Source organism: Cervus canadensis, chromosome 3 (genome assembly GCF_019320065.1).
Source record: "Cervus canadensis isolate Bull #8, Minnesota chromosome 3, ASM1932006v1, whole genome shotgun sequence".
NCBI lineage: Eukaryota > Metazoa > Chordata > Mammalia > Artiodactyla > Cervidae > Cervus > Cervus canadensis.
Genome location: NC_057388.1, coordinates 62,898,265 through 62,913,240, shown reverse-complemented (window position 1 = coordinate 62,913,240; position 14,976 = coordinate 62,898,265). Strand labels below are relative to the sequence as shown.

Below are 14,976 nucleotides of genomic sequence, written 5' to 3'. Positions count from 1 at the left end.
ACCACCTCACCCCCAACAGGCCAGAGACAGGTCAGTCCCTACAGAAGCAGAAGGAGGTGTCCAGGAGGGATATTCTTAGGAAAAACAAAATGGAACATATATATGTATTGATATGACAGCACTTGTAGAAAAGTGTACCAAGAAGCCATTGGAAGGTGTAGAAAAAATTAGAAATAGGGCCCAAAACAAGCAGATTGAAAGGACTGAGGTGGAGGGAGAGTGGACACGAAGAGGTCATTATTAACTCTAGATAAAGACAAAAAGTTGGAAAGCAAATATAATGATCTGTATATTATAATGCGTAGCCTGAACAATATCTACAAAGGCACAATAATATCAAAATGGACTAGTCAATTAAACAAAAGCTGTAATATGACCCTACTGGGATCTATGAGAAGGGAAACAGAAGGCATGATGGTATAAGAGAACAAAATCCTCAAATATCATAATAGGAAATTAATAGAGGTCAAGTATGGATTAATCAAAAGAGAATAATACACATATTATTTGGAAATACAGAGATGTGCATGTGCCATGAATAAAAAGTCAAAATTGCTGAAGGTGGTTGGGGAAGAGAACTAAGAGAAGAAATGAGGGAAGAAATTCCTGTGGGGACTTCCCCAGTGGTCCAGTGGTTAAGATTTTGTTTTCTAAGGCAGGGGGTGCAGGTTTGATCCCTGGTGGAGGAGCTAAAGATCCCACATGCCTCATGGCCAAAAAAAAAAAAAAAACATAAAACAGAAGCAATATTGTAACAAATTCAATAAATACTTTGAAAAATGGTCCACATCAAAAAGAAAAGAAAAAGAAACCCCTGTTAGTTACTATAATCACTTTAATAACATTTGACTTTTGAACTTGGTATGCAATATATTACTTTAATAAAATAAAAACTAATTTCTGGAAACAATAGTGCTATGTCTGCATAGCAGAGCCATGATGCTCCTGTTCTTTCCCTCCTCTGGGTCTGATTCAGTGATGTGGGTTATATACTAAGATTCCAGGAGCTAATGGGGCAGCACACATTAAACATATTCCTTGGCTTGTGCCTCAGTCACAGTTCAGTAGGGACCTTACTGCTAAGGATTCTGCCTTGTGATTTGCTAATCCTTTTCTGGTAACATTGCTTTCAAGCTTAATCGAGCACACTTCCTCCTTTCACAACAGGTAATGCACTTGCAGTGCTGAAAGGATGAACAGCATTCTTGAATCACATACAGAAAACTTCTGCTTGATTTGATTTACTCATTAGGTATGTTACTGAAAAAAAGTTTCAGAGCAAATTGTTGCATATTAAATACTCTCCAGTAACTTTTAACATGATATTCTTCGGGGGAGTGGGGTGGAAACAACGGGCCCCAACCAACAATAATGACAGTGAATTTTAAGACTCTCTACTCATTATTTTCCAAAAGCACTTGGAAGTGATTGACTTCTAGAGTCTGTTCACAGCACTTTCCTACACAGCCAATGAAAGAAGTTAGTCAAGGAGAAACTAACATTTACTGAGTGCCTATTACGTGTCCTACACGGTGCTGGGACTTAATAAATGTATTATCTCAGGCAAAGGAGAAAATGGGATGAATTGAAAGAGTACCATTGATATATATAAATACCATGTGTAAAAAAGATAACGAGTGGGAAGCTGCAATATAACACAGGGAGCCCTGTGACATTCTGTGCCGACCTAGAGGGGTGGGATGGGGCAGGGAAGCTCACGAGGGTGGAGATATGTACATACTTATGGCTGACTCGTGTTGCTATTCGGCAGAAACCAACACAACTTTGTAAAGCAATCATCCTCCAATTAAGAATAAATTTTAATAATTTTTAAAAAATACATTGCCTGCTTGAATCTTGGCAACCACCCAGAGAAGTAGGTACTATTATCCCCACTTTACATTTAAGGAAACCAGAGCCTAAAGATATTAAGTAATTTCCCCAAAGCCACACAGCTTCCAACCAACCATCAAGTCTTTACACAAGAAATGTATAAAATTACAATTCCCAGTGTTAGTTTGAGCTTTGAGTGCTCTGTGATTCCATAGGGCTTTAATATGCAAGCAACCACATATAATTTAGCATTGTTCTAAGTGGGAAACTTAGAAGATGATGACCTAATTCAAATTTTTTCAGTGTGACTACCTCTTTTGATATAATAGCTTTGATACCAACAAACATTTATTGATCTAATGATTAACTAAATGGCAATATGAGATTCAAATAGAAATATAAGAAGAACACTGTATTAAGGAAAGAGTAATTGAAACTGAGTCAAAATAATTGTACCTCTTATGCTCTTGTGACCTTGAGCAAACTGCTTCAGCTTTCTAAGATAAAACTGTAGAACTTGTAATCTCTCTCTCAGGGTTGCTCTGCCATTAAAAAAAAGTGGGAAGAACAGTAACCACTTTTGGACAAACACATAGCAGAGTGAAAGCCCAGAGCAGTTTCCCCCACTATGTAAGTTAAATTACATCAAATAGGTGAGCCTGAATGTTCCCGGAGAGTGAACAGTGTGAGATTTACCTGTGTTAACACTGAGCAGAAAGCTGAGTCCCAAAACTTTGATGCACCTTTCCTAACATCCTATGATAGAAAAGCAACTATTTCTTACGGATTTCTGACTCAGACAGTAAAGAATTTGCCTACAATGCAGGAGACCTGGGTTTGATCCCTGGGTCAGGAAGATCCCCTGGAGACAGGAATGGCTACCCACTCCAGTATTCTTGCCTGGAGAATCCTATGGACAGAAGAACCTGGTGGGCTACAGTCTATGGGGTCACAAAGAGTCAGACACGACTGAGCGACTACCACTTCACTTTCAAGTTTGACACTGCCTTTGAAGCAGGTGAGGAAACCAAAAGATTCCCTCCCTGCATCATGTTACCCTCCCATCAGATATCCACCTCATGCCTGTACACGTGTGACCTAACAAGCTGACACATCAACAAAGCACAAAAGAGAAAACAAAATCTGAAAAACAGAGCATAACCAAATCGGCTCTTTGAAAAGGGAAACGAACAACGGCAGATAGCAAATCACCTTTTGTGGGATCTAGTTTACCCTGGCCCTGACCTGGATCCAGGTGACCAGCCAGAGAACATTACACATGACTTTTATTTACATCAGTGATTTTCTGATAAACACTAAAGTGGCATTATCTTTGTTTCCTGAGAGTCAGGATGTGCTGTGGAACTGTGTTCTGAAATGTCATGTCCTCTAAATCATTCATTTATCCCCCAAGTACAATATTTAATAAAATATCAGCTGCCATCCTCTGGTATTACACTGTTCTGCCCAATCCACATCTTACCCCCTAACCTCATCTCCTTCAATGTGTATTGCAACATGATAGTACTCTTCCAGTTTTAAAGAAAACACAAAAATATATCAGGTAATTTGGCATACCTACTGTTTTCACTCCTCAGAATTAAAGAAAATCAGGCTATTCCTTTTTTATATAACTTTTAAAAATTAATTAATTTGGCTTCATTGGGTCTTAGGTGCGGCCGACACGATCTTTGTTGCATCAGGCAGGATCTTTCACTGCGGCGCACAGACTCTCTAGTTGTGGCTTACTGGCTCACTTGCTTCACAGCATGTAGGACCTTCGTTCCCCAGCCAGGGATCAAACCCATGCCCCTGCATTGCAAGATGGATTCTTTACTACTGGACCACCAGGGAAGTCCTCAAATGAGACTATTCATATGAATAGTCTTTTTTTTAATAGTCAATTAAAACTTTATTTCACTGCCACTTTTATAACATTTCTTTTTACAAGTCAGTCATATTATAACCAAGAAAGCATTCCTATTTATGCATTGGATGGTCACACATTCAGCAATATTAAAAGCTACTATGCCAAGTCCTGAAGACTCATAGTAACCTGTTCTAGTACTCCCCAGGTGGCAAAGAATCCACCTGCTAATATGGGAGATGTAAGAGACATGAGTTCGATCCCTGAGTGGGAAAGATCCCCTGGAGGAGGGCACAGCAATCCACTCCAGTAATCCTTGCCTGGAGAATCCCTTGGACAAGGGAGCTTGACGGGCTACAGTCCATGGGGTCACAAGGACACGACTGAAGCAGCTTAGCACACACGCATGTCAAGTGCTCATGGAGAGACATAGCAGAGTGGTGAGTCAGTCTCTGGACTCTGAAGCCAGTTTTCCTGGGGTCCAATGCTGACTCTACTACTTACTGGCTCTGTGACCTTGGGCAAGTAACTTAAGTTCTTAGTGTTTCAGTTACCTCATCTATAATAATAATAGTGCCTGTTTCATAAAGGCTTTTAGGAAGATTAAATCACGTAGTATTTATAAAGCAATTAGAACTGTACCTAGTACCTAGAAAGTGTTCTGTAAATGATCACTAAATACAATGGAACTCATTTTCTAGTGAGGGAGTCAGACAATAAATAAATATGAAAATTACAGTCTAGTCATGGGGACAAACACCAAGCAAACAATTCACAATAAAATGAAAACACACCCACTCCTGTCAGTGGCATGCCAGGTTATTTGGCTGAATTCTCCTGTTGGAAACAGTTGGGCACCAAACCAATTGTTTTGGTTTCCTCCTGGAGGAAAAGGGACAGAATTATAACTGAGTGAAGGGCTCATCCAAAAAAGAGCAACTAATAGAACATCCTTCCCTTGATAAGCATTGGCCCCCATAGGGCTATACTATCAGGGTTTGGGCAGTCCAGAAGTAAACTATTCTCATCCCCCCAACAGGTTTTCATGGAAAGTTAAGCTAATTTGGAGCAGAAAAGATCTGGGGAGGGTAGGAAGGCTTGTCCCAGGTGTGACTATAGGCTAACAATCTCTTTTTTTGGTTATCCCAAAACATGACTTATACTAAGCAATGAACTTAGTAAACAGCAGCCCCTAAGATCTTGAAAAGAATTTCTAGAAAAAGTGACTTTTGATTAGGTCTTAAATTTTCCTACAAATAATTTTTTAAGGAAAATGAGGAGCATATAATAATATCCAAGAATACTAAGGAACCAGATTCAGAAAACAGGGGAGTTGGGAAGAGTCAGCTGGTGCTGGCTGAATTTCAGAGAGAGGCTGAACTGCACAAACTAGCCTTACTTAGGTCGAGTGTGAAACTGACATGACTAGTAACATTTTGTGACTATAGTTTTTATACTTCTAGACATGCACTCATGTTACCCTGACAGGGTACAGGATGAGACGCTATGAACAGCAGATTCCACCATCAGGCATGGGTGCGATGTCCTCCCTTTAAAAGTTTGCAAACTAAATCCAACAAGACCAATGTGAATATACAGAAACAAGAAAAGAAGTATTAAATTACCAGTACATGGATAACTATAAAGGAAAAGGCCATGGGAGCAGTGAATCTAATTTTCAAAGAATGGAAGAGTCCATAAAAGAAAGGGATGATAGAAGGAGGAAGGGAGGGCAAGGAAGGGAAGGGAAGAGAGAACGTGAATGGAGAAAACGTGAAAATAGGGAGCAAAAAGAGTAGTAAAAGGACTAACACCCAAACATTAACCATGGTCATTCCTGGGTGAAGAGTATATAAATGATCTGTATTTTCTTCATTTTGATTAGCTGTATGCCTTATATTTTCTCATCACATGTTTTCCTTGGCCTAGTTGCCACCATAAATGCTTTAAAGAGAAAGCAATTTCTCAGCCTCTGATGCAATGCCAGATTTACTAAAATTGCAAATGCCAGGTTTAAATTTTAAAGTTTCTCTTTTAATTTCTAGTATGCAAACCTTGCTCTCTAGAAATTCATTTTCTGTTGTCTTTTAGTGTAATCATTTATTGCACTTAAAGGTCACCTGAGAAATAAACAATATAATTTTTTTTTAAAAAAAGAAGCTGGCTTTTCTCAAGCTATCAACACATTTCTGAAAATTTAAAAGTGACAAGAAAAAAAATTTTTTTTGTAAAAAAATATTTACAAGAAATGTAAGTACTGCCCAATCTAAGCATATTTAAATTCTGTAACACTGAAAGTCACTACTGCTCACTGGGTAGATAAATCAACTTTTAAATGTATCTACACTGTATTCATGACTTACCAATGTAGAGGTTTAGGACCCCCCCCCCAACCCCACGTTCTCCTTATAGAAACAAACAGCAGGATTCCTAGATCAATAGTTATATAATAAAACCATATTTGTTTAACATTAACTCTCTTTTCCTGTTTTTTTTTTTTTGCATGGGATTGGTTATGAAATTTTTTATAAATTTAAACAATTCTAAATTTAAAAATGGATAAAAATAAGTTTTAATTGTTTTTATTTAAAACTGTCTTTAAAAGTCAAACTACCATGATATCTCAGATAGCCTGATTCACCTCATCTTTTGGATTTACCCAGCATTTTGGATTTACCCACGTTTGTACACATACCTTTATCCATTCATTTCCTTAAGTCCAAGCCTTTTCTTTCTTTCCTTTTTTAAGTCCAAGCCTTTTCAATAAGAGTGCCTTCTTTTGCAGATGCGTCCCCTGCCTCTAAAAACTTCCCCATTACTTAAACATTTCATTAAATCATTCTTCCAGGAAGAACTGTTCAGATTGGTCAGGAAAAAATGTGACAACACTAACTCTTTGCCTTTTGAACAATATCTTTTTTTTTCTATAATCTACTAGATCATATCAAGGAGGAATGTTTTGGGCTGCAAGTAATAGAAAACTGTGGGTGTGAAGCTGTGGTTAAATCACAGGAATCCATATTATCTCACTGAATTAGTAGTCAGGAGATAGATCATTGAGCGCTCGTTCGGGGGCTCACCTGTATCACAGAAGTACTTGTTCTATCCGTCCCATTCCCGTGTCATCACCCTCAGTGTGCTGGCTTTATCCCCATGCCTGTTGCCTCACTGCGGCATATGGCAGCTGCACACCCTCACACTGCTGCAACATAAGAATCAAGGATATTGCAAGAGATGTTCTCCTGTCAGAAGGCTCTGTCCTCTATTCAGGAGGGGGTATTTCCAGAAGTCTTCCTTATAGCCCCTGAAGTCAGAACTGGATCATGTGTGTGCTCCTAGTTACAAGGAAGTCTGTAAAAGTATCTCTCCTCTAAGCCTCTAATTAAATTCAGGCTCCTCTTTTGTATGAACTAAGTGAAAGTGTGTCCTGTTGATTCCACCTCCTAAATCTCTTTGGCATAAATCTCATTCTCCTCAGTGGTGAAAGAATCTGCCTGGCAATGCAGGAGACACAGGAGATAGGAGTTCGTTCCCTGGGTTGGGATGATCCCCTGGAGGAGGAAATGGCAACCCATTTCAGTATTCTTACCTGGAGAATTCAATGGGCAGAGGAGCCTGGTGGGCTACAGTCCATGGGGTTGTTAAGAGTGGGACACAACTAAATAGAGTGATTGCATGCACACATTCTCCTCACACATTCTCCTCTCATGCACACCATCCCCACTTCCAGCACTCTCCCATCAGCCATCAAAATATCCCACCTTAAGTATTCCAACAGTTCCTACCTGGTTTTCCCCTAGCCCCATCTTGTCCCCTCTTTCATCTACTCTGTACAGCTTCAGTGATATTTTAAATGCAAATCTTACCATGTTACTTTCCCTTTGATGAACTGCGTTCAAAAATCCTACAAGTGACAAGGTCCTGTATGGTCTGCTCACACCCACCTCTCCAGCTTTGTCTCTTGCAGCGCTTCAGCTCACTTTGCACTCAGATCACACTGGCCTCTTCACTCCTTAAAAATCCTAAGCTACTTCACAGCTCACGGTTTTTGTGTGTGCTCTTCCCTCTGACTGAAGTGATCACCCATTCTCTATCTCCCTAGTCCCTTATACCTCATTTCTTCTTAGTTCTCAGGTCTCCATTTTAATGTTTTTACTGCAGTCAAGGGTTATGTGTAAGGTGTTATCAAACCAATGCAACATAGAAGTATTCAAAAAGTTGTTAAACACAAATGGGAGGGATGTAAGAGACTGAACTTGTTTAATTTCAGCAGTTGGATGTTGATCTATTAAGAAAATGCTGACCCTCTGTTCAGTCATGCTAGATGAGGAGCCTTTTGGCAAGACTCATTTTCTTTTCCTAAATGTGTTTTTTCCTTCACCCATTTGATCAACAAACAACATAGTAACCCAGCTCGACCACTTTTGAGTGGTGAGGGTTCCTCGGACAGGGCCTTCTTCCTTGGTCCAGTGTCTTCTCTGTAACAGAATGGGACTATGACAACTTGTCCAGTCCTCCTCTCACAGTTGGTGGCTTATCTTTGTTCCATTCTGGTGCTGGGATTGCAAGTTTCCTCTCTAAAATTAATTCCAACAAATATATGAAAATACATCACTTTCAAATACATGCTGCTGTGGTTATCATTTTAAAAATCCAAGAATGCTAAACTAAGAAGTTAAAAATATAAAGTATTTGTATTTTTACCGTATTTCATACATTGAAACCATCTATAAGAATTTCTATTCATTCCAAATTTTAAGTTATGGAATACCGAGGTATCATGTCCTATTCCGCTACTTTCACCCCTTTAGAAAGTCCTCAGAACCAACATGCTAGGATGTCAGCTGCTCCAGTCCTTCAGAGATGTTATACACTGAGCTCATGGAGCAGCAAAACAGTTCTTTGGAAAAGAAATGCATCCTGGGAGATGAAGCCGGTTGCAACTCTGCCTTTATTAGTGAAAATTCCCGATGTCAAAGCCTTTCTGTCCAGGTAACAAAAACCACCCATTTGTTCCTGGGAACAAAAGCCTCCTGAAACTTGACCGGCAATGGGCAGGTTCACTTGACTTCCAGCTCTGGGCTGGATTTGTACTCCCCGAGTGCAGTGGCGGTCCACGGACTTCCAGACCCGAGAAGAGGTAATTCCCATGCTCACCGAGTCGTGCTAAGAGCCCGACACTGAAGGGCAAGCTGTGGTATAAGGTGCCGACGAGACCCCCGGAAGCCGGAGGCAGATCTCCGGGGTACAAATCCAGCTCTACCAGGTACCAGCCGTGCAACTTTGGGCAACCGTTTACCTTTCACAGCTAAGTTCTCCTCGCCTGTCAACTAAGGACAATCACAGTTCTTACCTCCTAGGGTTGCTGGGAGGAGGAGTAAATGAGTTAATCCACAGAAAGCGCTTGGAACAGCGCCTGGCTAGCACATAACGAACTTGTTAATGTTACAGCCTTTCGACTCAGGGCGCCTGCAGCTCTGCAATATTTTGCCTGAGAGTTACAAAACTTGAGATTTCAGGAGTTGAGTGGCCACAGCCTGAGAACCGGAGAGTAAAGAAAAAAAGAAATTGGGGTAGGGTCAGAGGGAGAACTGCGACTTCTGTCCACCGGCGCCCACCTGCAGCCTTGATCTCCCGGCCTCCGTTTCTTCTTCCAGGAGTCCGGCTCCCGAGCGGCGCACACAGCCTTTCTCCAATCAGACATCCTAAGGCTGGCGCCACGTATGCGACCTGGTCCAATCTCGTCCCTGGAGGGCGGGAACGCGAACTTTCTACCTGCACCTGTGGCTGCAGTGGCCGCCTCCTGGGTTGTTTTTTTTTTTTTTTTTTTTTTTCTTTCTTCCCGCTGCCCCGGAGTTCTGGTTTCCAGAGTCACTTGGCGAATAACCAGCAGGTGGGCAGATGTCTTCTCCCGCGCGGGACCGACGCGGTAGGGAGGTTCAATGCATTATAGTGAGCAGTTGAGGTTCCATCTTCCGGCCGCTCCCGGGCGGTGCTACCAGGGAAAAGGGACGCGTCCGAGAATGAAAGACTACTAGGTGGGAGAGCTTGCCTGGCCATTCACCTGGGGCAGTGAGCCTGGCACCCACTCACCGCCGGGCCCTCCAGCCGGATCCAACCACACTTGGAGCTCCGGGCTACAGTCGCCGCTGCGCCAGGAAATCGGAGGCGCCAGGGGAGACCAGCGGCAGCAATCGGCTTAGCTGGACTGCAGCGATTTCGGCTAGCACACCTTTCAGAAAGAAGCTCGACCTCTCCAAGACCGCACAGAGGGACGCCGCGCCCCGACTTCCAGATTAACCCAAGCGCACGCACTCCCGACTCTGCCCGGGGAGAGAGGCGCGGAGCCACGGGGTCCAGGGAAGCCTGAGCAGGTGAGCGATGGGGTGATTCTCCGTCCTCCAAGCCAGAGCTTATTCCGGGGTGTCACCCTGGGGAGCTCCCCCAGCTCCCGAGGAGAAGTTGTTAGAAGCAGGCGTTCTGCGTAATTTGCAATGTTTTCCTTGAGTAATACGTGCATAGCCCTTCTGTGCATACAAAGTTGATTGTGGAGAAGACAGCGTAGGGTAGAAGACAGAAAGCAGCATCAGAACAGTCACCACTATCACCACCACCACCATCAGTGAACAACTTGGGGGTGCTTTTCCGATCTATAAAGTGGAGGGAGAATGGATGTTTGCAAACCCGTTGCAAACTGTGCCAGAGGGTGTGGGTGCCTTCAGCAGGGAAACAACTTTGGGCCATTTTTTTCTTCTATTGTTTTCAAGTCGCAGCCCGAGTGTGCCCTCGGGGAGTCTTGGGGAGGAACCGCTGCCAAGGTCTCCCAGCTCAGCCGAGGCCGCGGCTGCCTCTGGCGTAGGCGTTCGGGTTCTCTCTCTCCGGGCGGTTTAGGGAGGAGAGCTTCTAACCACAAACACCGCCGAAGTTTCGCTCTCCAGCGCCGGCGAATCCCAGGAGTGTCGCGCGCGTGGGATGGGAAGCAGCCCAGCGGAACCTGGAAATGAGCCGCGGCGCCAGCGAATCCTACTCATTAGTGGAGTTAGTGCGGTGTAGACCCAGCACAGAAAGTGGGCCGAGAAGTCTCGCTTCTGATATTCGCACCTTAAGTGCTAATAACTTTTTGCCTTTTCGTTCCGCTGTGTGCTGTTTTAAAGCTGGGAGGAGGGCAGATTGCAGTTCCGTTGTGCGCCCTCTCCTTTGGAGGAGGGAATTGCGCAAGAACAGAAGCCTTTAATTTGAACTAAAAATCCCGAGTTGAGTTGCCTAGTACACACAGACTCGGTGCATATTTTAATACAGAACTAAGGAAAGAGGTACTTGGGTTCATCTCAACTGCCGACCGGGGGTGGCTTCAAAGAGACGCAAGATTGGTCTTTGGGGAATAAAAGGAAGAGTAGGACGGCGGTTTTCAAGGGAAGTCTAGACATGCTTCTCTGAAAGTCACAAGGCAGACGTTTTGTCAAAAGCAGAATTTAAAAGAAACAAAACAGAACACCACGAGCTTGTCTCTCACTCTCGCTGGTCTGTAAATACCCAGCCCCCGCCCTCGAAAAATGACATCGAAAAAGTATCCCGGGACAAAAGTCGAGGGAGCAAAAACCTTTGAGGGAAATTTCGGAACTGTCTGCGGTCTACTGTTCGTGCTCACCTACAGCGGGGACGCGCTCGCGTCCGGGCGCCCTCGTCGTTCTGGGCCGGGTGGGTCACCTTTGGGCGTCGTTTACAATGGGGCAGACTGACAGGACGGGCCTTTTTCCTTCTAGGGCCTGGTTAATCCTGAAGCCCCGGCACCCACCCCTGGGTGGCCCTCGAGCGCGGACCACTGCCCTATCCTGGAAGCCGGGGAGCGCCAAGACTCGGTCTCCAGACCAGAAGGCGGCGCCGAGGAGGAGGTTCGTCCCCCTGCGCTCTGGGGGGAGCGGCAAGGCGCTCTGAAAGCTCTGAAAGCTGCGGACCATCCGACCACAGCCGATCCGGTGCCCGCCGGAGCACAGGAGAGGAAGTGGGATTGGGGCGCACGTGACTTCGACAAACCCAGTAACCAAGTTTTGTTTTCTTCCCCAGCACAAGCCGCTGGCCTCTGCTGTCAGCCCGCAGCCCGCTCGCGAGAGGCCGGGGCAGAGTCGGGTGGACCCAAGAGCAGCTGCTGCCGCCAAGGCCCGTCCCCGCGCTCCGCGCCCAGCGCCCCTCGGCCGGCCTGCTATGGCCGACGGCGGCGGCACCGGCAGCTCGGGCTCCTGGTGGAATTCGCTAACGAACAGCAGGAAGAAAAACAAGGAGGCCGCCGGGGGTGCGCAGCCGCCAGCCCAGCCTGCCCCCGGGGAACCCGCGCCGCCCGTCCAGGACTGGTCGAGCAGTTCCCGGGAGAATCAGCACCCCAGTCTCCTCGGGGGCGCCGGCGAGCCCCACAAGCTAGACAAGTTGGGCGGGGAGAAATCGGGCAACAGCCGCCGAAATTTGAAGATCTCGCGCTCAGGCCGCTTTAAGGAGAAGAGAAAAGTGCGCGCCACTCTGCTCCCCGAGGGAGTCAGGTCCTCGGAGGAAGCCAGCTTCCCTGGTGACCCCCACGACGACAAGCAATAGCCCGAGAGCTCCAGGACTCTCTTCCCATCACACCTCCTCAGTCCCCAGTTCTAAACCCGAGAATTCTGACCCTCCCTGTACGTGGAGTCTCATCCCACCAAATTCAGAATATTCGCACCAGGGCTCCAGATTTCATTGTCCTGGAAACTGACGTGACAATTGAGTGTTCCGGTAGTTCACGACTCAAGGATGCATTAAATATTTATTCGTGGTAAGAGAAGATACCACAGAGGAATCTGGTATAATTTTTTTTTTTTTCCGAAAAACTTCCGTGGCTTTTGCGTCCCCCATGGAAATGAGAAGGGTACTTCTCTAAGAGATCTTAACTCAACTGAAACTGTGCAGCCTTCCAACAAGGATGGCATGCTCTGATTCTGGACTTGCTATTGGAAAGCAAATCCCAGTGCTATCTTTAATGAGAAATAAAAGAAATGCACTTTGGGAATATTTCTTCAGGCTTATACCTTAAGTGAAGGGATGGCAGAGAGCAGGAATCATTCTTAAGTAGAAGAATTTTAAATAAGGCAAGATTGCTTTTAATGTTGACCTGCTAAACTGTACTGCCTATTTTAGCGAGGACTATTAAAACTGTTGCACTGTAAGACTTAAGGTGACTTTTGTATTTTTTTCCATTGCAAGACTGAAACCCATCATACTTAAAAGCAGGTATGCAAAACCCAAAGTGACAGAGTTAATCATTTGCCACATAACCTGAGAGCTCCTCTCAAAAAACTGCAGAGAGGAGAACATGTCTAGAAATTACCAACACCCAAACTGGAATCAGTTAGCTGGATATTCCTATTTATCAACCAGATTGGAGGAAAAGAGGGGAGGTGTCAACTCATTATTCCTACATTTTCTTTTTTACTTCAGTGCACCTTCATAAGGTAGAATAAGTCACTATGCTAATAACAGCTCTTTTGAGTATCTGTTATTAACCTGACTCACAATTATCTAAAAATACTTATTCAAACAGGTGGACTGAACCCTACGTTTGTGCAGAGCCAGCTTTTTTCCCCACTCACTTTGCTTTAAAAGCTAATTTCTTTATTCTACAGTATGCATTTATCTAGTTGCAAAGCCTTAAAGATCTACCAACCTGAAGATTTTTAACAAAAATCTACCTATTTGCTTTTGTTACAAACTTTGGGTAAATGAATACCACTAGCTTCCAGCAAATTATAAGAGCTTTATTGTAGTTAAGATCCCCTGGGACCTTTTCCCGCCACAATTCAGCTCATTTATAAACATCTAGAAATGCATGGGGGCTTCCCAGGTGACTCAATGGTAAAGAATCTGCCTATCAATGCAGGAGGCACTGGAGACAGGATTTGATCCCTGGGTTGGGAAGATCCCCTGGAGGACGGAATGGCAACCCACTCCAGTATTCTTGCTGGAAAATCTCATGGACATAGAATTGTGGGGGGCTATAGTCCATGGGGTTGTAAAGAGTCGGACACAACTGAGCATGCACACACCCCCAAGAAATGCATAGCAGGGAAATTATAATGATCAAAGTATATATATAAATATATACATAATGTGGATAATGAGAGACAAGAGCTTGATTGGAGCTTCTGAATTTATTATATATAGTTTTTTGTTCTCTCAAATTCGTAACTTATAACAAAGCATGTTGATTGTCTAAAGAGATTTAACAAAGAAACGTGATGAAAATGGCTTAAGTGGATTTAAATTAGTCAATCAAGCTTGGATATCAGCAAAGTCATAGAGTGTACCATTTGATCCATGAGCACATAACTAAAAACTTACTCCAAAAGAAACTGTTTTCGTGGGGATTATGAACGCCTTACCTTCTTAAAAGAGAGTTTGTGAGGTGGTTTTCTTTTTTTTTAATCATGAAGTTTTTTTGGTTTTATATTTGATACTTGACCAAAGTCTCATCGGGGTGAGCTTTCTGAATGAGGAGGACGTTACAACAATTTTTAAGAGGGCCTATCTAGTGGCTCAGATGGTAAAAAGTGCCCACAATGCAGGAGACCTGGGTTCGATCCCTCGGTCAGGAAGAGTCCCCTGGGGTAAAAATGGCTACCCACTCCAGTATTCTTGCCTAGAAAATCCCATGGATGGAAGAGCCTGGCGGGCTACCCCATGGCATTGCAAAGAGTCGGCCACGACTGAGCGACTAACAGGCACATACACACACCTACTGCCTCTAACTTTAATAAAGATGAGGGAGTCAGGATCTTGGACTCACAGAAGTTCATTGTAAGGGAGGAGATTGGGGGCTGACCAGCAGTGCGAGTGAACGGAGCAGAAACTGTCAAGTCAGGCTTTGAAACACCTTCATAGAATATTCTAATTTCTGTAAGTAGTCAAAATTAGAGCGGATAACTACCCAAAATGCTTTTCTCCTCCTAAGAAGACCAATAGATTAGATCTGTACCCATTTATAAAATTAAGCTGGCCATTGTATACTTCTAAAATCTTATACTAACTCTTTCATCAACAGTTTTAATGTTTTAGGGAAATTTTTTTTCCTTAAAAATTCCTTTAATTCACAAAACATTGGCATTTTCCCAGGTTCTGTGTCTAGTTTTGGATCCCATCGAAGTCTACAATTGCCGCAGATAATCAATATCAGGCATATAGCAGGGGAACTTATTAACAGAACATCTTTCCCCACAGTTCTGAAAGAATTTAAAACCATGCTAATGGCAGTTATGACAATG

The 14,976-nt window shown here is 43.8% G+C and overlaps 1 protein-coding gene across 2 annotated transcripts; it reads left to right on the top strand.

Annotated features, from left to right (window-relative positions):
* The first annotated feature begins 9,947 nt into the window (after positions 1-9,947).
* Positions 9,948-12,885, top strand: PRR15 (proline rich 15). 2 transcript variants are annotated; one of them, XM_043463309.1, is made up of 3 exons: positions 9,948-10,074; positions 11,464-11,592; positions 11,765-12,885. In XM_043463309.1, the coding sequence occupies exon 3, from the start codon at positions 11,903-11,905 to the stop codon at positions 12,281-12,283; it is 381 nt and encodes a 126-aa protein (XP_043319244.1). In that variant the 5' UTR covers positions 9,948-10,074; positions 11,464-11,592; positions 11,765-11,902; the 3' UTR covers positions 12,284-12,885. The 2 variants fall into 2 exon arrangements, with proteins under 2 accessions (XP_043319244.1, XP_043319245.1); XM_043463310.1 differs by lacking the exon at positions 9,948-10,074 and adding an exon at positions 11,203-11,221.
* Positions 12,886-14,976: the final 2,091 nt, after the last annotated feature.